Source organism: Natator depressus, chromosome 13 (assembly GCF_965152275.1).
Source record: "Natator depressus isolate rNatDep1 chromosome 13, rNatDep2.hap1, whole genome shotgun sequence".
NCBI lineage: Eukaryota > Metazoa > Chordata > Testudines > Cheloniidae > Natator > Natator depressus.
The window spans coordinates 31,531,503-31,555,136 of record NC_134246.1 but is presented as its reverse complement, the minus strand read 5'-3'; the positions used below and the strand labels follow the sequence as shown (position 1 = coordinate 31,555,136).

The following is a 23,634-nucleotide window of genomic DNA, read 5'->3' as shown; positions in this document are numbered from 1 at the left end:
TTATATGACTATAGAACCTTTTACTATTGGTTTTAATTCCCTTTGCAAGGTCCAACTCTACTTGACTTTTAGCCTGTCTCACTTTATCCCTACATGTTCTGACCTCAATAAGGTAGCTTTCCTTGCTGATCCCTCCCTTTTTCCACTCCCTGTATGCTTTCTGCTTTTTCTTAATCACCTCTCTGAGATGCTTGCTCATCCAGCTTGGTTTACAACTCCTGCCTATGAATTTTTTCCCCTTTCTCGGGATGCAGGCTTCTGATAGCTTCTGCAGCTTTGATTTAAAATAGTCCCACGCCTCCTCTACCTTTAGATCTATAAATTCTTCAGTCCAATCCACTTCCCTAACTAATTTCCTTAATTTTTGAAAGTCAGCCCTTTTGAAATCAAAAACCCTAGTTGCAGATTTATTTTTTGTTAATCCTTCCGTTCAGTTTGAACTGAATTAGCTCATGATCACTTGAGCCAAGACTATCCCCTACAACCATTTCTTCTATGAGGTCCTCACTACTCACCAAAACCAAATCTAAAATGGCATCCCCTCTAGTCGGTTCAGCAACTACTTGCTGAAGGAATCCATCAGCTATCGCATCTAGGAAAATCTGAGCCCTATTATTATTACTAGCACTCGTCCTCCAGTCTATATCCGGGAAGTTAAAGTCTCCCATGATCACACAGTTTCCATTAGTATTTACTTTATTAAAAACATTAAAAAGGGCTCTATCCATATCCAAATTAGATCCCGGCGGTCTATAGCACACCCCAAGCACTATCCCAGGGGAGGCTCTAATAGTTTTCTTCCCCAATGTAATTTTTGCCCAGATGGACTCAGTCATATCCATTTCATTGCTTCTTATTTCTTTACATTGTACCTCATCATTGAGGTACAATGCTACTCCACCACCTTTACCTTTATTTCGATCTTTCCTAAACAGCACATACCTCTCAATACCTGTAGTCCAGTCATGACTACTATTCCACCATGTTTGTTATCCCTATAATATCTGGTTTCACTTCCTGCACCAGTAGCTCTAGTTCCTCCATTTTGTTACCTAGGCTCCTCGTATTGGTGTGCAAACATCTTAATTTTTGCTGTTTGACCTCACTCACATTCTGTACCTGATTAGGCCCGGTCATTCTACAGCCAGTATAACCTATTAGACTGGTATCTACACTGCCCTTCCTCCTACCCACGGCTGTATCCTTTCTTACTTCATTTTCTTTCCTCTCAATGCTAAAATCCGGCGTAGAGATTACCTGGACATCTCCCCCAAATTCCTAGTTTAAAGCTCTCTTCATCAGTTGTGCCAGCCTCCATCCTAGAAGTCTATTTCCTTCCCTACTCAGATGAAGTCCATCCCGAGAGAACTGTCCTCTGTCCATGAATGCCTCCCAGGCAGAATCCCACTAAAGATCACCTGAGCCTCGATTTCCTTAAGCGTCTTCCCCAGCCTAGCATAGTCTCCCTTAATACTTTCCAGCGAGAATCTAGCCGTATCATTTGTTCCCACATGAAGGATAATTAGGGGATTCTTTCCTGCTCCCTTTAGAATCCTTTTCAACCTCAGGTCTACATCCCGTGTCTTAGGACCTGGAAGACAGCACACCCTCCTATTCTCCAGCTCTATCAGCTCTGGTTACAGGCCTATCTATACTTCTCATTAAAGAGTCCCCAATCACATAGACCTGCCTTTTCCTGGTGACGGTGCTATTCTCCAGTCTATCCCCTGTTCCCTCTGGCTGCAAGTTCTTTCCATTCCTATTCTCCCTTGTAATCCTCTTTAACCCATCCTGTATCCTCCTGGGGCTCATATTTGGTGTAATCTCCATTAACTCTTCCCCTTTTCCTATAGGACTAGCCGTTCTTATCTTCTTCCTTGCCCTTCCACCTTCAGTGACTACCTGCTGAGCCCCTTCTTCATTTCCAACTCTGCAAACCTATTCTTGAGCTCTATTTCTCCTTCATTAGCCCGTCTTTTCCTCTGCCTGGTTCTCTTAGTCACATGCTTCTCCTGACCACTTTCCTCACCCAGTCTCCCCGCAGAATTCCTCAGTCCTGCTTCCATCTGCAAGTCTGAGCTTTTCCCTTCAGATACCTCATGTCTTTGCTCCATAATCTGCTCAAACCTCTTCCTAAACTCTACCAGATTTTCCATCTGCATGTCCAAACCTCGGATCTTTTCCTCCATCAGCTCTATCAGACGGCATTTCATGCAGACAAAACTCTCACCAGGTGCCCCCTCCAGGATCATGGACATACCACAGCTTCCACATCCAGTCATCCTCATTGTGTCTTCCATGACATGGGTCACTCCCACTGCTGCCTCTGTATCTGTCATAGCCTTCCCACCTAAACCCTGTTAATCTGGGAAACACAAACCCCACCCAAACACCACCGCCCACAGCAAAAACAAACCCCAAACAAGCACCAAACCCCAAACAAGCACCACAAGACAAACTCCCCTGTTCACAGCTCTGTTTGCTGGCTCCTGTGCCACTGCCTGACTGGCTGGCTACCTTTATAGGACCCCTAGTCAGAGAAGCTCCGCCCCCTAATCAGGGCTCAGCTTCTCTCCCAGCACAAAGCCCCTACAGGCCTCTACACCTACAAATACAAAACCAAATACAAATACCTTCTCCTCCAACAGAACTCCCACTCAGACTCCCCTCTTTACAGCTCTGTTTGCTGGCTCCTGGGCCGCTGCAGCTGTCTGTGCCCTGTCCTCACTCCCCTGCCAGTCTGATCATGTCACCTCAAGCTGTCTACTGGCAACAAGTTTACACTTCTAGTTCCCTCCTCCAAGGCCTTGCCCTGGCCTACATCTTAGATCTCCCCTCTTGCCATGCTCCCCACTCTGCCAACAAACCCAGCCACGTCCTCCTCCCATGGTCAGACTGGGAGCTCTCCAAGAAGGCACACTATTTCCCTAGTGCCCATAATGACACAATGGACATAATCAAACTGAACTTATTGTTTTGAATTATTCTTCCCTCTGGATTCCCAGCAGGTCCTGTGTTCTCTGGCCATAGTTTAGAATGAACCCAGTAAGGGTAGAAGGGAAACAACCAAATACCCAGTCAGTTAGGCTTGAAAGGCAAAGGCAGGAAGCCTAAATCTCATCTTGCCAAGCAATGCAAACCAGGAGCAACTCGACCAGTCACTGGGTTGGCACCAGAATAAAACCGGTGTGAGCCCAGCATTACATCAAGGGGCCACACGAGAGCTCAATGCATTAATCTTGCCCAGAAGGTTGTGAGGATTAACAAGTGCTTTCACTGGCATATCCAGGGAGGCCACACATTACAGAGGCTGAGATGACAAGCATCTACACTATGGGCAGTGAGGGCGAGAAGCTGGACCAATCAGAGACATCCAGTGACAATAACCACAGGTCAAAGAACACCTGGGAAACGGCAGCAGCTCCTAGCCAGCTGTTGCCACGAAGAGGCAATGTGGACAAACCAGCCTGTGCGCTGCAGCATTGGCAGGTGCCAGGGACAGCTAGGCTCAGTCCTTTCCCCTCCCTCCACATTGCCACCACTGTCCTGCATGGAAAGTCTTGTCCAGCTCCTGGACACCTCCACAGGCTCCCTGCAGAGCTCAGGGTGTCTCCCCTGCTTCTCAGAGCAACGGCCAAGGGACTCCTCCTTCCCCGCAGCTCCCTGTGTTCATCAGTGCTACCCCACCAAGCTTCCTGCACGACTGCCCCATGCACCCACCTGTGCCCCCATGCCCTGCCCACCTGTGCCCCCACCCTCCACTGCCCACACTCCCCCTGCCCTTCCCACCTGTGCCCCAACCCTCTGCTGCCCATGTTCCCCCTGCCCCCCCACCCCCCATGGCGCCTCCCGCACCCCTTGCCTCCTGCATTGCTGAAGCGCTGAGCAGGGAGCTGCTGGCAAAGATCAATGTAGTGTTTGTGAAGCACTCCTGCTTGGTGCTGCATGCTCTGCCCCCCACAGCACCCTTCTCCCAGCACCACACACCGTGCCACCCGCTAATGCTGTCCCACCCCTGGCAGTGTAACGCACCCTGCACCTTCATGCAATTAATATTACCTGTTGTATAATGTAGATGAAATGTGTGGACCCAAAGAGTCACAGGTGCTAATGTGACCTGGTCACTGTCCAAAATTAAACAGTTTAACCCAGGTTCGGGGGTTGGTATCCTGAGACTTCAGCGGGCTCAGTACCTGGCAAACACACCATTAAAAATCCCTTTTACCTTGTACCAAAGATACAGAAAATACAGTGAGCCGATCCCAGAGGCTCTGGTAGCCTCTGCCTTGCCTCCCCCTGTGCCCGGTATCCCCTAGAACACCCACCCATCAGAGCCTGGGATCCCCCCACTCCAGGGGGATCCCCCCCCCTCTACAGCCTGGGATCCCACTGCCCCAGAGAATACATCCTCTACAGACCGGGATTTCCTGGACACATCCAGTCCCCAATTCAGGATCCCCCCCGCCCCTTGGGGACACACCCAGAGCCCCCCACTCGCCTGGCCCTCCTCCCTGTTGCTGTTTAAACTGCCTACAAGAAGCCAAGTATGTCTGCACCCCTCCCCTCCCCATGTACAGCCAGAGCCCAGGGCGTGACATCCTTCTCCCTCTGGTGAAACAGACACCTTCCCCGAGACCGTGGGGGTCAGGCACCAATGTATTACAATGCACATGTCAGTGTGAGGATATAAATGATGTAATATCTATGGTAAATCATTCAAAGGTTAGAAATACCCGCTAATTATCTCTTTCCAGTTTTACTTGGCTGTGCAGTCAAGTTCACGCCTGCTTGGTGACACACTTCCGAGGCAAAATCGTTGAGGACTTTGACAGAGAATTCCGAAGCTTATACACAGAATCCAAACCTGTGCCTGCTTTCTGCATCCCCGAGGCTGGATCAAACCCTGCTTCAGCTCACAGCTCAGCATGGACCTTCCAGTCTCTCTTAAAATCTGCCAAACCGAATGAAGCTGGAACCGCAAGCCAGGCCAGTAGTCTCTCAAATTCAAGCACTGAGAGCATAAAGATGTCTCCTTTTCGGAAGAACTCCACCTACAATGTACTCCATGAAAAGCAAGACTTGGGTCCTGGTTTCATCAATGAAAAGAGAAAGGAAGCCATCAGCTCCATGAAGCCAAGTGACTCCAAGCAGCACTGGGAAATGTCAAACTCTAGCCACAACACTTCAGCTAAATTCAAGTCTGCCTTATATGACCAGCCTAATCATAAGTCACACCAGGCATCCTTGCAGCCAATGTCTTTCCCCATACTAAGCTGCAGTGAACCTAATCATCTAGAAAATAAGGCATTGGCTAAAACTAAAAATGGCCAGTTGCTCCATCACTCTGCCACGAGACAGGGACCAAACTTACAATCCCCCTCTGAGAACACTAGTACAAATGGGGCAAATACCAAGCAGAAAGCACCCAGTGATGTTTCGAGTGGAAAATCAATAGAAAGCAGCAGCAAAATATGCAAGAATGAGAAAACGCTGACTCTTGGGCATAGTAAACTGGACCTGATTATCCAATACAACCAGTTAAAAAGTGAGTGGACAGCTGCAGTCCCAAGCTCTGCTAGACTCAGTGATGAAGTGCCAAAGGAAAATAGCTGCAATATACACAGGGATGAGAAAACACTGACTCTTGGACACAGTAAACTGGATCTGATCACAAGTTATAACAAATCAAAATCTAAGCAAATATCTAGTCAATTTGGGCCCTAACCTGTTCTCTCTTGTCCTAGGGTGTGTCTACACTGGCCCAGCTGCCTAGTGAAGTAGGTAGTGAAGACGCTACCTACTCAGATGGGAGAGTGTCTCGTGGCGGCACAGGTACGCCACCTCTACGAGAGGTGACAGTGTGTCAACAGGAGAAGCCCTCCCATTGACATAGTGTTGTCTAAACTGGGGGTTGGGTCAGTGTAACTACATCACTCAGGGGTGTGGATTTTCCACACCCCTGAGCGACTTAGTTACACTGATGTAAGTTTGTAGTGTAGACCAGGGCCTAGTTACATTCTCCAATTTCATTCCCAGAGTTACCATAATTTTTTTTGCAAAAAGAAAAGGAGGACTTGTGGCACCTTAGAGACTAACAAATTTATCTGAGCATAAGCTTTTGTGAGCTACAGCTCACTTCATTGGATGCATTCAGTGGAAAATACAGTGGGGAGATTTATATACATAGAGAACATGAAACAATGGGTGTTACCATACACACTGTAACAAGAGTGATCACTTAAGGTGAGCTATTACCAGCAGGAGAGTGGGGGGAATAAACATGGGGAAATAGTTTTTCTGATAGTTTTATCTTGTGTCAGTTTGAAAACAAACACAAAACACAGAGTAACATGATAAAATAGTCCAGGCTTCTACATTCCTTTAGCCTGTATTAAAAAAGACCATTTTACTACAAGCTTTATTTTAAAAATAATCATTTGACATAGAATCTCAGGGTTGGAAGGGGCCTCAGGAGGTCATCTAGTCCAACCCCCTGCTCAAAGCAGGACCAATCCCCAATTTTTGCCCCAGATCCCTAAATGGCCCCCTCAAGGATTAAGCTCACAACCCTGAGTTTAGCAGGCCAATGCTCAAACCACTGAGCTATCCCTCCCCACTTACATCATCCTCTATAGTTCTTTGATTGGTTCTTGGTGATTTAACTAGGGTTCTGTTTAAATTAAGAGGAGTATTTAAAGATTTTCTTTTCCTATATCAATTTTGTTGACCGCTGACCTGATGTTATGACTTAAGGCTACGATTTTATCACGGAAGTCACGGACTCTATGACTTCGAGACCCCTGTGACTTCAGCCCTGCAGGCGGTACAGGGACCCCCCGCAGCTGAGCTCCCCATTTTGTAACGGATATATTTAGTAAAAGTCACGCACAGGTCACGGCTTCTGTGAATTTTTCTTTATTGCCCATGACCTGTCTGTGCCTTTTACTAAAAATACCTGTGCCAAAATCTTAGCCTTACTTATGACCTACGATCCTATCTCATGTCTCCTGGGTGATTTTATGCTTGCTAGAGGTAAAATGATGTAATAGGAGTATAAAATTGTATGTATGTGGGTGTATGGCTTGTTAGCATGGAACATGCATGGGGGCAAATAGGTGAATATAAGTATATGGCTTATTAAGCTTGTTAAAATTTAAGGGTCTATCATATTAGGTTAAGGCTTTGTGAAAGTAATTATTTTAAAGACTGAACTGTAGCTGAAATGAGAGAGACCTAAGAAGATAATCCCAGATCAAATATTTTTTACTTTCATTCTGAAACAAAATCAAATAACCCCAAACAGGTCCAATACTCCACAGGAAGGGAGTTTGGGGGACTTTAGCAATGAGGTTGCTATGCAGTATCTAAGCAGTTAGACTGCTTGTACATATAGGAATTATTAAGAAATAAATGATATAAGAGAGGAATATCAATGCTTGATACTTAATTAAGGACACCCCAAAGGCCAAGTATGGTTAGGGACAGCTATTCACCTTATTATAATCAGGATAAAGCATGAAATGGTATATATCTGTACTATCACCATAAGGAAGGGTATAAAATATCACACCCAGTTCCCATTTCTTGGGGTGCGTCAGGTCCCCAAGACTGTGTAAACTGAATCAGGATCCCCTTTCTGATGGGCTCCACTTATGTTCCCTATGGTCTCCATACATTGTAAATATGCACAATGTAAGACTGTAAGTAGGAGCGATGCAGGAAACCACTTTACTGTACTTCTCTTATTCTAATCTTAGTGTATATTGATCCTTTCCTATAATTTCAATTATAGTTGTCTGTACTAAATAAAGTTTGTGTGTTTCACCAAATTCCATCTTCTTAATTAACTTTAAGTAGCCGTCTAGGAAAAGAACCTGTTATCTACGATAAGAGCATGTTGCACCCTAATACATAATCTTATAAGTGTGATAACTGTTCAGGGTACAACTTGCTGACAACAATGTTAAGAGAGATGGTTCAAAGTACATTAAAAAAGTAAAGAAAACTTACAACTAAAAATATCAGTGTCCAGTCATGGGATTGTGCATGCATGTATGTGTTTGGGGTGAGCATGTAGAAGAATAAATGTGAGAGCATGCATGTTGCTGAGCAAGGCACTACCACTCCTGGAACAAAGACTGTCGTCAAGACCTCCGTCCTCCGGCACGCTGGAACTCTCCACACGGTCTGTGGGCCAGCCAGAACTCCCTCTGGGGCTGCTCCCAGACTCTGGGCTGAGCTCCTGCAGGAGCTAAGGACCATCACAAACCTCGCGACCTTCCACCCCATTTGCAAAGTGCATTTCTTTGACTTTGCTTCTCTACTATAAACACATCGCTGCGCCCAGGCAGGCGCGAGGACAGGACACCTGCGGCGCGGCCCGGCCCCCCCGTGGGCGCGTGGCCGTCACCGGGCCGGGGCAGCCCCAGGGAACGGCGCGGAACGGGGGCCCGAAGTGAAGGGCGGTCGCCGGCCAGGAACAGACCCGGGCTAAGCGCTGCGCGGGGCCGCGGGGGAGCGCCGGGCCGGGGCGACAGGGGCCGAGCTCCGGCAGCCTCGCCTGCAGCAGCAGCCTGGGCCTCCCTTCCCAGCGCGGGGCGGCGCCTGCCGAGGCCCGCCCCCGCCCCGCCCCGCGCCGCCTCGGGACGGCAGAGCCGAGGGCGGGGCCGCTCCACCCGCGCGAGTCTCCGCGCTCCGGCCATGGCGGTCCGCGCCAGCTTCGAGAACAACCACGAGATCGGCTGCTTCGCCAAGCTCACCAACCGCTACTGCCTGGTGGCCGTCGGCGGCTCGGAGAACTTCTACAGGTCAGAGCGCCCGGCCGGCCGCGGCCTCCCCCGGCCTCCCTGCCCCCGCCTGGGCCCCGGGCCCGGCCTCCCCCGGCCTCCCTGCCCCCGCCTGGGCCCCGGGCCCGGCCTCCCTTCCCCTCGCCTCGGCCCCGGGGCCCGGCCTCCCCCGGCCTCCCCGCCCCCGCCTCGGCCCCGGGGCCCGGCCTCTCCCGGCCTCCCCGCCTCGGCCCCGGGGCCCGGCCTCCGCCGGCCTCCCCGCCCCCGCCTCGGCCCCGGGGCCCGGCCTCTCCCGGCCTCCCCGCCTCGGCCCCGGGGCCCGGCCTCCGCCGGCCTCCCCGCCCCCGCCTCGACCCCGGGGCCGCCGCCGCCACTCCTCGACCCTGGGGGCTTGGCCTCCCCGCTCCCCACCCCTCTCCTCGGCCCTGGGGCTCGGCCCTTCCACCTTCCTAGGGCTTGATACCCCCGCCCCCCTTGCAGTCTCGATCCTCCTGGAAGAAGAGGCTGGTGTTTTCTAATCCCGCGGAGGGGGGTAAAGAGCCGGGATACAGACAGTCTCCTTACACAGCTCTGGCCTCCCATAGTCCGGCTGCATCTCCTTAGAAAGGGGACTAGAAATGAATGTGTTAGGCCAGGACAGGGTGCACCATTAAGTCATAGCCGTGGCTCTCAAGCTTTCCAGGCTACCGTGCCCCTTTCAGGGGGCAGATTTGTCTTGCACACCCCAAGTTTCACCTCACTTAAAAACGACCTGCTTACAAAATCCGACATAGGAATACAAAAGTGTCACAGCACACTGTTACTGAAAAATTGCTGACTTTCTCGTTTTTACCATATAATTGTAAAATCATTTGGAATATAAATATTGTACTTACATTTCTGCATATAGAGCAGTATAAACAAGTCATCGTCTGTATGAAATTTTAGTTTGTACTGACTTTGCTAGTGCTTTTTATATAGCCAGGTGTAAAACTAGGCAAATACCTAGAGGCGTTGATGTACCCCTGGAAGACCCCTGTGTATCCCTAGGGGTATGTGTACCCCTGGTTGAGAACCACTGGCTTATGTAACAGCATCGTATTTCCAGTATTCTCCATTCCTTATGTTTCCCAGCTTCTTGTTTGCTTTTTGACCACTGGCGGTGTTGAGCAGAGGTTTCAGTTGAGCTGCCCGCCTGGATACCCAGGGCTTTTTCTTGGCTTGTTGCATTTAACTTACCAGTAAGATGTATGAGTAGTTCAGACTGGTCCCTCCAGCCTGTGTTATCTTGCATTTGTCAATACTGAATTTCAGTTGCCATCATGTTGCCCATTCACCCAGCTTGATTATGTCCCTCTGAAAGTCCTCACTGTCCTCTTCGATCTTGATTAACTTAGGGCATGTCTGCATGTACAGCACTGCAGCAGTACAGCTGTTGAGGTACAGCTGTGCCCCTGCAGCGCATCTGGTGAAGGTACTCTGTGCGGATGGGAGAGAGCTCTCCTGTCAGCATAATAAAACCACCTCCATGAGCGGCAGAAGCTCTCCTACATACTAGTGCTGTGCACACATGTGCTTATGGCAGTGTAACTTACGTTGCTGACAAAACTGTGTAGTGTAGACAAGGCCATAACCTCAAATAATGGTGTCACATGGAGTTTTAACTACCTCACTGTTCTTCCCTTTATCCAGATCATTGATAAATAAATTAAACAGCAGGTGTCCTAGTACAGGCTCTAGGGGTGTCATTCTTTGTTTTCTAAGCCTTGACTGTACTTCACCTCTCACTCCACGAGTACTTTAGTTTCCTTATTAGCTTCCTGTCAGAGTTTGTCAAAGGCTGTTTTGAATTTATTTGGACTTCAATCAACCTGTTCTTTATTTGCTGTGTTGCTGGCATATTCAAAGAATTCTAGTCATCATTTTAACAGGAAATTAATTCATTTTAGTTGGGAAGCCCGTGTGGGTCTAGTGGACAGGACACACTGCATTGGGGCTCAGGAAGCCTGAGTTTTATTCCTGACTCTGCCATTAACCTGCTGTGAAGATTTGGGCAAGCCAGTGAACTTCTCTGCCCCTCAGTCTCCCCATTTGTAAAGTGGAGATACTCATTTTTATAAAACAGGTCAGGAACATCAGATCTCCTTCTCAGGTGTATTGACTTGATTTCCCTTGGGGTCTGAGTCCCTCTGGATTGAATGGGATTCTCTGTATATGTCACTCTTTGCTTTGCAGCATCATTTCACTGTCTGTCTTATTGCAGTATCTTTGAGGGGGAGCTTTCTGAGACCATCCCTGTTGTTCACGCTTCCATAGCTGGATGCCGGATCATTGGGAGAATGTGTGTTGGTAAGTCACGTCCTTCAAGCTGATACCTTTGTGGTGTGCTCTGAATGGGGATTGGGCCGGAACATGTCATTTCACAAGATTCTAGACTCTCATTCTGCAGTATAAGGAAGACTCTGGGTCAAGACGATCTGGATCTGCCTAGGAGCCACCCGTTTGAACAGGGATTAGAGTTTGAGGTTCCAGCTGTGACAAATAGGGGATAGTAGGAGGATTGCAGATATAGCCCCATGGACCCGAAGGGACTTCTTTTCTGACCTCTGGCCAGCAGAGGTTGTTGAGCGGAGCCAGGCCTGAGGGTGGGACAAAGGGGTGGAACTGGGAAGACTTCTTTCCAAAATCAAAAATGTATCAATTTGAGAGTAAAGAAAAGCCTCTGTGTGGAGGGAGGGACGGGGGGTAGAGCCTATGCCACATAGGGTTTGGCTTCTGTTGTTGGGGGGGAATCACATAACCACTCCTCTGCAGCATTGGGGGAGGTGTTTCACATGCTTCTACTTGTGGGGATGGGGAGTTGCTTGTCATGTGTAAGTTTCTCTTACTGATAAATCTGCAGGGAATACCCTGTTTTGATGGGCATTAATGGTTCAGCATCTAGCCATTACAAATACACATCTCAAAAGCAATATTCCTCCTTTCACTTGCATGTAGCCAGGGACACAGCAGGACGCAGCTCTTGTTTTTACAATCCATTCCGGTGAGAGGAAAGAGAATGTTTGTCCTTTATCAGTTTGTCTGGAGAAGCGTTTGACAGATCTTGATTATTACTGCGTGCCACATTAGAGTAATGAAATGAGCACAGTTGGGAACACCAGTTAGATTCTGCAGATGCTAGACTGCTAATAAGGGATTTAATTTCTGATTAAAGGGGAAAAAATTGAGGTTTCTGCCCTTTTCAGTTTGCTTGGTAAGGTTTTTGTAAGGAATCTCCTCCCCTCCCCTGCTTGTGTTTTATGTTAGAAATTCGGGTCCTCTTTGCTCTCTGAGACTGTAGTCACTGCGGGACTTGTGAAATCCTGAATTAACAGGCCAAGAAGGGAAAGTGAATTTTAATCAGACTGTTTTAAAACTGTTTTTAATAACACCTAGTTAACCTTTTGAGGAAAGGACACCTTTGTTAAAGGTTCTATCTACACGCTCTGCATAATTAACGAGACCTGAGACCCAGAAGCCCCTCAAATAAAACCAGGATAGACCATCTAGACGTTCCTGATGGCTAAGGCTGTTTTTAAAATTTTTTTTAAAGGCAAAAGACTATCTTAAGAAAACAAACCAACACCTCAAATCATTCCTCTCAGGGACTTTCTCCCTCATAAAGAAGCAACAACAACCAAGGGTACATCTGCACAATGATGATAAACCCACAGCTGGCCTGGGTCAGCTCACTTGGATTCAGGGTCTGGTGGTCACAAGGACCTTCCTAAAGGCCGCCTTGGACTCGGCAGATTTGGCCACTCGCACGATGGCTACCGCCATAGCCATGAGACGCAGCTCCTGGCTTCAGGTCTCAGGGCTCCCACCTGAGGTCCAGAATACTATCTGGGACCTACCCTTTGACTGTTCTGGACTCTCTTCAGAGCAGACAGACTGTAGGTTCCATAGTCTAAAGGACTCACGGGCAACCCTTGAATCCCTGGGGATTCACATGCCGGCCCCCCCAAATGAAGCTGTTCAAAGTTCGGCCCACCCCATGCTTCTACTCTGCTCCTCCCAGGACTATAATAGGAAACAGGGCAGGAGTAACAGGAGGCGCCCATCTCTGTCCTCCTCAGGCCTCAAAACCGAACTTTTGAAGTTGCACCTGAGGCCTCGTGAATTATGCAAAGCGTGTAGCTAGGTGTCCTTTGCCTCAGTCATGCTGAAGACTATGTTGGGGGAGGTGCTGGGTGAGCCTGAGGAGCCCCGAGGCCAGCTTGTTTGAAGGGTAAGAAGTAGACAAGCCAGGCAGGTGAACACCTTTGACTTGGTCTGAAGCAGAACTCCTTTTTTTCTTTCAGGGAACCGGCATGGTCTGTTGGTCCCAAGCAGTACAACAGACCAGGAGCTTCAGCACATCCGCAACAGCCTGCCAGACTCGGTCCGAATCCAAAGGGTGGAGGAGCGGCTCTCAGCTTTGGGCAATGTCACCACATGCAATGACTACGTTGCACTTGTCCATCCAGACCTTGACAGGGTAAATGGCTTTTATTCTTTTACAAGTTCAGTGGAGACCTTTAAAGCAAACCCCACCCTAGAGCTAGACTTCATAGTTATTGGGGTTCGCTAGGAACATTTCCAGTTCATGCCAAGTAACACAAGGCTGCATGCTAATAGCACTTGACAGCATGGGAGCCTGCTTTACTTAGCTTTTCATTCTTCTCAGCAGAGGAATGGCAGAGTTGGCTTCTGCTCTAAAAGGCTGCCTCAAGATTCAGCTTTGACTGCCCTTCATTCTCCCTTTCACTAATCCTTATTTATAGGGCAGATAAAAACACAAGCTCTGCCTGAAGAGTTTACAATCTAGTGTTCAACATACAGACAGTCCTCGGACTTATGACACAATTGGTTCCTGAAAATTTTGTCGTAAGTCATAACTCGGAACCGCAATCCACCCCATTGCGGGACTGAGCATTGTGAAGTCAAAACCAATTGTCATAAATCGAATCAGGGTGTCAGTTCAAAGTGTTGTAAGTCGAATGTCGTAAAGTCAAGGACTGCCTGTACTGGGACTAACGGAGAGGTAATATAATGAAGGAGAGCAGTGATGACCGTATCAGGTGGTTACTCACTGGAGGCACATGTGCATCTGGATGGCTAAACTGCAACTGATTGCCCACAGTGCATCCAGTGAAAAAATGTGGATGAGTTGGATTTTAGGGGGCTTTGAGTGAGGGAAGGGGTGATGAGCTTGTATCCTGGTATAGAGAGCATGGAAGAAAGCAGAGAAATGGAAGTCAGGGACCAAGAAGCACAAAGGCTGTCATGGTGTGGTTGAGGGGGCAGAGTAAGAGATTAAGTTACAGGCATAGGCAGGAACAGAGCTGTACACGGCTTTGAAACGAATAGGAGAATGTGATGCAGTTGAAAACAGGCAGTCAAGAGAGAGATGCAAGGAGTGGGTAATAAGGTGAGATTCGGCAGGGCAGATCATTGGAGGCAGTGTTTTGATTGAATTGGGGGCACAGTGTGGGTGCCAGGGAGTTCAGACAGAGGAAGGTTGTGAAATTGAAATGGGAGATGATTAGAGAGTTTTAGCGGTTGGGCTTGAGGAAAAGCTGTTAAAACCTGAATTCTGTGTTTCCTTGCTAGCAGAGTGCAGCCAGTGTTATGTTGGTTGGTTCCTGCCAAGTGAATTTCCACCCTGCCTGGGCGCCCATCGTCTGCAGGTTTAGCCTCTCCAACACTTCTGTTCTCATTAAACAAGTTCATTACTGCAAATTGATTTGGTTCTTGGTCTATCAAATTCCTCTCCTGGGGCCATTTGTCTCCTTCACTGCCTCACTTAGCCCGTTTCTCTCCTTAGGCAAGTTTCATATTTTTTCTCCCCAGGGTCATGTAGGGGTCCACCAGGGTCTCCAGTGGGACCTGTGTCCCTAGGTGAAGGTGTCTAGGAGAAGTGAAGTGCAGGGCCATAGGAGACCCTTGAAGGAATTGCTCCTTGTTCCGTGTGCTGCTGGGCATCTTCCACTCTGTCCACAAAAAGCTGGTTAGCAAACTGCCCAGGAAAGCTTGTTCTCTGTAATACTCGGTCTGGGATGATCTTGTGGCTGAAGCCCAGTTCTGCAAGTCAGGAGACTTGATTCTGTTCTTAGCTGCGCCTAAGATCCCTGTGTGATGTTGGGCTAGTCATTGAGCTTTCTGTATTCCAGTTTCTTCTTCAGGAGATAATACCCCACAGGTGTCTTAATCGTTCAACGGATCAGTCAGGATCAGGGCTACATTGTGCTTGGGGCTGTACAAACGCATATGAGGACATGGCTCCCTGCCCCAAAGAACTTACAGTAGATGAAGAATCTAATGCTCTAACTTGAAAAATGCTTTGAGATCCTTGCATAACAGATGATGTACAAGTGCAGAGTATTGGTGGAGGCAATATTTGTTGCTGTGTTCTGGTGTCTGAGTGTCTTTCCTTGCTAGGCTGTTGCACAACCGATGTTCTCTTCCCTCTGAATACACAAGGGTATGAATTGGACAACTACGAATCAGATTTGTCAGTGAGGGCTGTCAAAGACTAGTGCTCACTATTGTATTTGGTATCCATGCTTGAAAGAAGAGACAATGTAATTCTTCCACCTGTTCCCATTGAGCAAGTACATGTTCCATTCAGCACCTGAACTAGGGGGAAAGGTTCTCTGTCCGTGCTGGTGATCTCACCTCTAGAACTCTTATTGTTTTACAGTAGCATCTCAGTGACCCCGTTGCGCTAGGTGCTGTACAAACATAGAACAGACACAGTCCTTGGCCCAAAGAGCTTCCAATCTGAGTATAAGGCAAAAGATAGTCTTATATAACAAACAGGTTGGGGGTAGAAGGAAACAATGAGCCAGTATTGGCAGTATGATAGGCAGTGGTCTTAGGCCACCTGCTGCCTAACTTCAGGTTTTGGGGACATCACAGCAGAAGGAAGCATGAAAGAGGACAGGGAGGGAGATGACTTTGTGGTAGTTTAAAGTTTCTCTTGTGTGTAGGGCAGCATGGGTGATAGTAGGAGATGCTTGTTTGAAAGTTTAACAAGTGGGTGGTAGAGGCTGGCATTACTGGCAGAATGGAGTTGAGTCAACATCTCGATAGCATGTCAGAGATGCTAGCTTGGGTGGGGATAGGCTGTGATGGGCCTTGAAAGTGAATGCAAATAATTTGTGTTCGCTGTGATGGAGCAGGGGGAGCAAGTGAAGGGATGCAAAGAGGGGTGACAGTCAAAAGGAGGTGCCAGGAAAGCTTACCTTTGCAGCCATGTTTTGAATGGATGTAAGTGAGGTGAGGAGGGATTTGTCAAGGCTGGAGCAGAGCAGGTTGTAGTAATTGAGATGGTGAGAGGCTAGACAAGGGCTTTAGCTGTGTGGCTGGAGAAGAAGGGCGGTCTTAAGTCTTTTGCAGGAAAAAGCGGCAACATGCAGACACATGGGTGTGTCAGTCTAGAGGGCCATGTTGAAGATGATACCCAGGTGACAGGGACGATGGTGGTGTTACCCACAAGGAGAGGGAGCATTTTTGATGAGAGGTTAAGAGCTCTGTTTTGGTCATATTGAGCTTAAGCTGACAGCTGGACACTCACCAGGAAACCTGAGGCACTGGCTGAGGTTTTAGATGGAATACAAGATGACAGGTCTGGAGTGGAGAAGTGGGTCTGTGAGGAATCGTAACATAAAGATGATAGTTGAAATTCATAGATTCCAAGGGCAGAAGGAGCCACTGTGATCATCTAGACTGACCTAGAGACCTTTCCCAAAATAATTCCTAGAGCAGGTCTTTTAGGAAAAACATCCAGTCTTGATTTAAACATTGTCAGTGATGAAGAATCACTACACCTTGGGTAAATTGTTCCAAGGATTAATTACTCTCATAGTTAAAAATTTACACCGTATTTCCAGTCTAACTTCAACTTCCAAAATGACCAAGTCATGGACGGGCGGGTAAGATTGAAGAGGAGGAGCATGGTTGAATGTGTTGAAGTCGACCGGCAGGTCAAGGAGGAGAATGATGGAGTGCTAATTGTTTTTGTTGTTGTTGTTGGACCTAACAGCAGGTGTAGTTAATATACCTACAAAATGAAAATCTGAGCTCTTGAAATCAGAATAGGTTCTTCCAAAACACCCTGAGCAAGTTTTCTCCCAAGCATAGCTCTGCTCCCCGCTCAACTCACGTGGGGTTTCTACATAATGTTCTGAGATAACATTTGTGCCAACGACACACACTTCTCATTTTATCTATTTACAGGAGACTGAAGAGATCTTGGCAGATGTGCTCAAAGTAGAAGTTTTCAGACAGACGGTTGCAGACCAGGTTCTGGTAGGAAGTTACTGTGCTTTTAGTAACCAGGGAGGACTTGTGCACCCAAAGACTTCAACTGAAGACCAGGATGAGCTCTCCTCACTGCTGCAAGTCCCACTTGTGGTAAGGCATTTGTAGACTTGTGCCTTCTCTCGCCCTTCCCATCCCAGAGTCTTCTGACTGTTGGAGAGGTTTGGATCGTCACAGCTGTACCCCTTTCCAGCCTCCATGTTGTGTCCTGCCCCTGGTGCATTGTCTGCCTTGTCTAGCTTTTATCAAGCAGCTATAGCGTGTGGACTTGTTAGTTTCACCGCTGCCCACGTGAAAAGAAGCTGTGCCCTCTCCCTGCTGCTAAAAGGCTCTCAGTAGTGTGTCTTTCCTCCTCCCACAAATAGCTTCTCAGGTCTTCCGGGTACCAAATGCCCCAACTGCCAAAATCTCCCACTCCAGCTTCTAAAATGCAGCTGTGTGTTTCAGTGCCAAAGTCTCTGGCAAACAAAGTTGGGGTAGTAAAATAAATGTAATTATTATCAGTGTGAGCACTCCTGTGACCCTGTGCTGATTGCCCTGGGCACTGAGGGAGGAGATGGCCTGGAAGGCAGTACCACAAAGTTCTGGGTTTGCTGCCTGAGTGAAGCTGAGTGGGCTGCATCGGAGACATTGCCTGTTCACAAGGTGTTGCACTCTGATGGCAAACGAGAGATCTGCCCTGTAGCATCTTGTCATCCTCTTGGAGCGTGGGGAAGGAGTGATGTGATTTTGCCTTTACTGGCCTTTTAAAAATTCCAGTGATAGAATTGTGTTCCCTTTGAACCACGTGGTGGCAAGTTAGTCCCCAGTCTGATTTGTGACTTTCAGCATAGCTGTAGAGTTTAGTTTCCCATCTGTTTTTTGCTTGATTTGTGTGCAGTTAATTTCTCCTCTGAGTTTAAATGCCTCTTTGCTTTTGTTCTTGTTCTGCTTTTCTTTCTTTAAAGAGGTCAGCTGTCCTATTAACACCTTCAATTTAGTTTTTCTAAAGTGTATTTTCCTCCAGCAAGAGAGAGAGAATAAGTTTGTCGCAGCACTGCCTTCAGAAGCTGTCTGGTTTTATTTGTAGCTTAGCATTGTTAGTTCTCTAGTTCAGTGGTTGCTTTAATTGCTTTGGAATCGGAGGTCTCTGTAGCATAAACCTGGTGTGTAGCAGTTGGGCTGAGAGGGGAAGTGACTGCTCCTGCTCTGGGACTACATAGGGAACCCACTGCTTCCCAGCCCAGTCACCATGCCCTAGGAGCGCTGGGCAGTGTTTAAGCCAAAGGTTAGAAACCTGAATTAGGAGCTGATCTAAAGTTTAGCAACTGAGCAGAGGGGACAAGAGGTTGGATGTGGGGAATAATGGCTGTACGTTTTCTCCTGTTCCTCAGGACCTTGGTCCACCTTTCAGCGGAAGTCTCTATCCTAGAAGAAAAGCTGCTCCCAGTCACCACTGTCTCCTAAACAAAATTTTAAATAACCAAATATTACATTGTCCAATTATATAGATGCAGATAGTTGAACCAGCATTACCCATATAGGTCTGCTTATGGATGGAACCCACATGAAAAAACTACCGTTCTTCAGCCCAAAAATGTGTCCCGTCAGAGGAGGTAACATTTTCAAACAAGATGGTAGCCATTGTGGTGACAGGAATCTGCGGGATAGTTTGGGCTGGTGCCCTTCCCTGGTGACTAGTAATGCGATAAAGTATAATTGATTAACTGTTTCTGTTGCTGTCACTGTGGTCTTGTGCTGACCCCTTTCTTTCCCTGTTTGTTTTTGCCAGGCTGGAACAGTAAATCGTGGCAGTGAGGTTATTGCTGCAGGGATGGTTGTGAACGATTGGTCTGCCTTCTGTGGGCTGGACACAACCAGCACAGAGCTATCGGTTATCGAGAGCATCTTCAAACTGAATGAAGCTCAGCCAAGTACCCTTGCTACCAGCATGAGAGATTCCTTGATTGACAGGTAGGTGGGATTGCATACTGTGCACGTGCATCTTCAAAACCTGCAAAAATGTTAGCAAAGACAAGCTAGCCAGGATTTGTTTGCCAGGATTCATTTCTTGCCGTCGGCTTTTCTTTAGATTCTACGTTTTGCCAAAAATTAAAGATACAAGCTGTATTTTCTTTAATTCTTTCTTGTACCTTTTTCTGTTACTCACTTTCATAAGCATGCTTAGGGCTCTTGTTACCTCTATGATGATATAATGGGAACCTACTAATTCTCACTATAATTAGTTTCCAAGCCCTGTCCTCAATTTTCACATGCTCATCTTCTAGAAAATGTAGTGTACGGGCTGAAATTTTCTATGCTTGTTTCCCCCTGAAGATTAATTTTATTTTTGAGCAAAAGCCCTTCAGCTGTGTTTGAGTACAGCGAGTGAAAAGTACAGTCATTACAAGCATTTTGACCATACTGTTTTAGACATACTAAAACAAAAATGACTGAAGCTTGAACTTTGGCCTGGATATAGTCTTTAAGGACTAGCACCTTTGCTTGGTTTGCAAGGGAAAAAATTGGTTATGATTAACCAGAAGTTCTAAGCATTTGAAAACAATGTGCTGAAGATGTGTGCTAGATTTTTTTTCCATTAAGCCTGTATGTTTGCACGTGGATGCGTAGCTAAATAGTGCACTTCTCAGTGCTGTGTGACATACAACATTCATAGCTTTTAAAATGACTGAGCCGGTTTCCTTCAAACTGGGCTGGAATTCGGGAGCTGTGAGATCTGCAAAACTGTCAGTTTGACCAAGCCAAGACTATAACAGGGTTCAAAAAAGAACTAGATACATTCATGGAGGATAGGTCCATCAATGACTATTAGCCAGGATGGGCAGGGATGGTGTCTGTAGCCTCTGTTTGCCAAAAGCTGTCAATGGGCAACAGGGGATGGATTACCTGTTCTGTTCATTCCCTCTGGGGCACCTGGCATGGGCCACTGGTGGAAGACAGGATACTGGGCTAGATGAACCTTTGGTCTGACCTAGTATGGCCGTTCTTATATTCTTCTTGCATTCTTATGAATAAAATTTGATAGTTTAAAAATTCTTCATGTTTAAATTTAGCACATTCATCTTTCCCAAGGCCATCCTGGCTGGTACCCTCCAGCCCCTTTATTTCCGCAGTTTGTGTGTTCTTCAAGGCTTTTATCCAGGTTAAACTAATCTAAGACCTTAACCATTTACACAGCTATGACTCTCCCACTAGTTCTAGTGATGACGACCGCCGTTGTCACCACTTGCTACTGTTGGTGGATGAGCACCCACTGTGGGACGTTGGTGGGAGGTTTGTGCAATGCAGATGCAGCTGTATAGCTTGGGCCCGACTTTCACCAACTGGGCCTGTCACTGTTTGAGGACTGACAGGGATTTCACCGATGTGATAGTAGAGACTGCTGAAGATCTGGGATTTCTCAAAGGTTCCCAATTAAAAAAACGCTTTTGGGCGCAGCAATGGGTCAGATGTATTTCTGCTGCCTTAAACAATGTGCTTCCTAGGTGTAAGTGTGCTGTCCCCTGCCCTGGCCTGAGTGGCGTGGTGCATCATGTTCCTCCCCAGTGGTGGCTGTATAGGGGTCCTTGTATATGAAGTTTACAAGGGGTTTTGGAACCCTTTGAAATGAGAGACCCTATGAAAATAAATTTTCTAAATGAGCTGGAAATTTACAAAGTCTAGGAACCAAGTCTCTTTACCTGCCCTTATAATTATACCCCCTTTATAACATGACTAATATGGTGCCAGCGTGTGTGGACAAGCTGCATAGACACGTCCCTGCCTGAGTGCTCACAGTTTAGTGGCTGGGTCCTCACTTCCATTGTGGCTCCTCTGTCACTCCAGTTGAAAGGTCCCCTTTTATGCCAGCCCACAGGAATGGTCCTTGGGGATATCCAGTGAAACAGTTTTATGCTGCCTCCCCAAAGCCCCTGGTTTAATGCGTGGCTGTAACTGAGCATAAGTTAGAGCAGTCCTGAGGCTGCTTGAACTTTCTCTGGGAGCGATGCAGGTCCCCAGGCACGGCTGCAAATGCTGGAGACGTACCATGTTCTTATTGGCCTGGTGAATCTGGCTGCGAGCTGTCATTTGGTCCAGTGCACTGGTTCAGTATTACTCTTGATTTATGTAACTTCACGTTCTAAGACTGCTAACCCTCAGGAACTGTAGGGCAGAAAGCTGGTAAGTGAAGAGGTTGATGTGCCTGCAGCTGGAGATGCTGACTGCCCTTACCTGCTCTCCGTTTGTTAAACCTGATTTCTGTTTTCTTTCTAGTTTGACATGAGAAGTGCTGCTCTGACCTTCCGGCTCTGACTAAGGAGCAGAGTGCCAGGCTCCTATTTCATCTGCTTTCTGGATTACAGACCCCAGACCCCTCTACTGTCATTTCTGTGGGCCCTGCTGAGAGGATGCCGCATAACCAACATTTTTAATGTTCTGTTTGCTACGTCCTACTACAAAAACCTGGCAAACAGCATGAATGAGTTATAAATATGAAGTGTTCTGTATCCCTGACTGCCAATTTCCAGTCCTTTCTGTAACATTCGAGCTTCTCTGTGCGTGAAGCTGACTTGGGCTCTTACAGCAGCTAAAGATGCTTTTGTTCACACTTCAGTTCTGGTCTGCTTCTCTTTGCATTGGGCTGTTTACTGACCACCCTACCCCCGAGGGATTTTTCTCATAGAAAACCATTCCCGTTTATATCACACAACTATATATTTTAAAACCTACATAAAATGGCTTAATGAAAGAGCATAAGGCTTCCTCTCTCCTGTTGCTAGGCAGTTCTTCCCAGGCCTGATGGCCGTAGGCTACTTTGCCCTGGCTGTAGCTTTACAGAAGAGGTCTGAGGTTGCAGGCACCAAAGATTGTGGCTGTCTGGTGCCTTTCTGAACTCAGCTGTTCTCTGTCCCCAACCGGCATCCTGGAGCTGTCCCTTTGGTATGGGGAAACAAGCGTATCAAAGGGCAAGTAAGTGTCCGTTCTGGTTACAAACTCAAACCTGACTCATAAGGGACAATCCAGGAGTGATAAGGAACCAGGTGGGCAGCCGGAGCTCTGAAAGCAAAGGGTGCCTCTGGGATTCATGTTGGAGAGAAAAGACCAAGTGCCCCCCCAGCTGTTCAGTTCATGTATCCTTCTAACATGGGAGCAATTGGCCCCTGGCCCACAGACAGCGCAGTGAAGCCTTGGGAGAGCTGCTCCCTCTTAGCTGTCAGATATACATGCTCCCCACACCCTCCCTGACTGCTTCTGATTGTCTCCTATTTCACATTGCTAAAGACATAATGTCTGTGATCCCCAGCGGGGCAGCTCCTGCAAAAGGAACTGCAGTTAGAGCAAATGGCTGAGAGCCTTTTCCTGTGGCACTGGGCTCTGCCCTTCCCCCAAGGTGCTTAGAGGGCTCTCTCCCTGGTCTCCTTGCACCTTCAACATGCTGCTTTGGTGGGAGGAGAAGGTTGGTCCATGGTCTCCTCTCACCGTGTTTGTGTGATTTCTTGGGAGTCTCCAACTATCTGGCATGTAAGTGGGGGGTTGCCCTGTAGTTAGAATTTCCTTTCCAAGCTGTTCTGGTGCGCCTGCCAGGAAGGCACAGAGGCGGGCTGGCAACACTGCCAAATAAGTTCAGTGGGGAAGGAAATCAGGAAGTTGCACCCTGCTGAGCAGGAGCAGGCTTGAGAAGAACCCAGGCCTGTCCCTCAAAACCCACAAGGCGATTGGCACGAAAGGAGGTAACCGGGTGGATAGGGGCACTGCGTGTGGGACACAGCCAGCATCTGCTCTCACTGCAACATGGTTCTGGCTCTGTGCTGCTCTGGCACCAGCCCAGCTGTTCTCTGCCCCTGGCAGCCCCAGTTCACAGGCCACCAGGCTTGTGACTGCCTCATTGGCCTGCCTGCCCTGTCAATCCAGCTGACGTGGAACACTGGCTTCTCCCCACTGGCCCTGGGGACCTTCAGTGTCACGATCCTGATACCTCTTTGGCCCTTCCTCTTTCTCCTGGTACTGGGAGAGGGCCAACCAATCCCTCCTCCCCCTGCTAAGTTTCAGTATGGGGCCAACAGCCCCCTTACACGGAGATGAAGGGGTATGGGGGGAGGCTGTGACATGGGGATGGGAAGGTGATAAGGGCAGTGTACAGATGCCTCTGCAATGGGGAGATGGAGCTGTGACCCAGGTGGAAGAGTGAAAGGGAAAGCAGGGGAGGAGGGAGCTGTGAGTGGGGAGGGGGGCAGGGCTGTGAATGGGGAGGCAGGGAGTAGAGTGAAGGCTTGTGTTTGTTGGTGGGAGTTACAGAACAGACCTATTGGGGGCAGGATTTCCTGGGGGAGAGGTACGAGTGCAACATCCATTCGGGGGCGGGGTGGGAGATTGCAGTGGTGTCCCTCCCAGCAGGGGCCACTGTTGTGGGGAAGTTTTCAGCATTGGGGCACTACTGCAGGAAAGCCCAGGAAGTTTGGAGAGGTGCCCTATTGAGGGGCAGTGGGGAGAAGGTGGCTCTGTGGGGGAGGGTCCAGGACCCTGGTGGGGAGGGGCACAGCAC

The 23,634-nt window shown here is 48.1% G+C and overlaps 2 protein-coding genes across 2 annotated transcripts in view; both read left to right on the top strand.

The window, feature by feature from the left end:
* Nucleotides 1-6,752, top strand: part of FAM83C (family with sequence similarity 83 member C) — a 29,636-nt gene extending 22,884 nt beyond the window's left edge. Inside the window, exon 4 of the mRNA XM_074970113.1 lies at nucleotides 4,755-6,752. Within this exon, the coding sequence (XP_074826214.1) occupies nucleotides 4,755-5,724 (970 nt within the window). The 3' untranslated portion in view covers nucleotides 5,725-6,752. The remainder of the gene's footprint in view (nucleotides 1-4,754) is intronic.
* A 1,876-nt stretch (nucleotides 6,753-8,628) lies between these two features.
* On the top strand, nucleotides 8,629-21,794 carry EIF6 (eukaryotic translation initiation factor 6). The gene is made up of 6 exons (XM_074969797.1): nucleotides 8,629-8,807; nucleotides 11,029-11,114; nucleotides 13,109-13,284; nucleotides 17,028-17,204; nucleotides 18,883-19,064; nucleotides 21,366-21,794. Exons 1-6 carry the CDS (start codon nucleotides 8,701-8,703, stop codon nucleotides 21,373-21,375), a joined length of 738 nt encoding a protein of 245 aa, XP_074825898.1. The 5' UTR covers nucleotides 8,629-8,700; the 3' UTR covers nucleotides 21,376-21,794.
* The last annotated feature ends 1,840 nt before the right edge of the window (nucleotides 21,795-23,634 follow it).

What these genes read in the sequence shown, in the direction of transcription:
- EIF6 (XM_074969797.1), top strand. Translation starts at nt 8,701, where the DNA reads ATGGCGGTCCGCGCCAGCTTCGAGAACAACCACGAGATCGGCTGCTTC. An exon ending in TCCATCCAGACCTTGACAGG is followed by an intron (nt 13,285 to 17,027) that starts GTAAATGGCTTT and finishes ATCTATTTACAG; the next exon opens with GAGACTGAAGAGATCTTGGC. An exon ending in TGCTGCAAGTCCCACTTGTG is followed by an intron (nt 17,205 to 18,882) that starts GTAAGGCATTTG and finishes TGTTTTTGCCAG; the next exon opens with GCTGGAACAGTAAATCGTGG.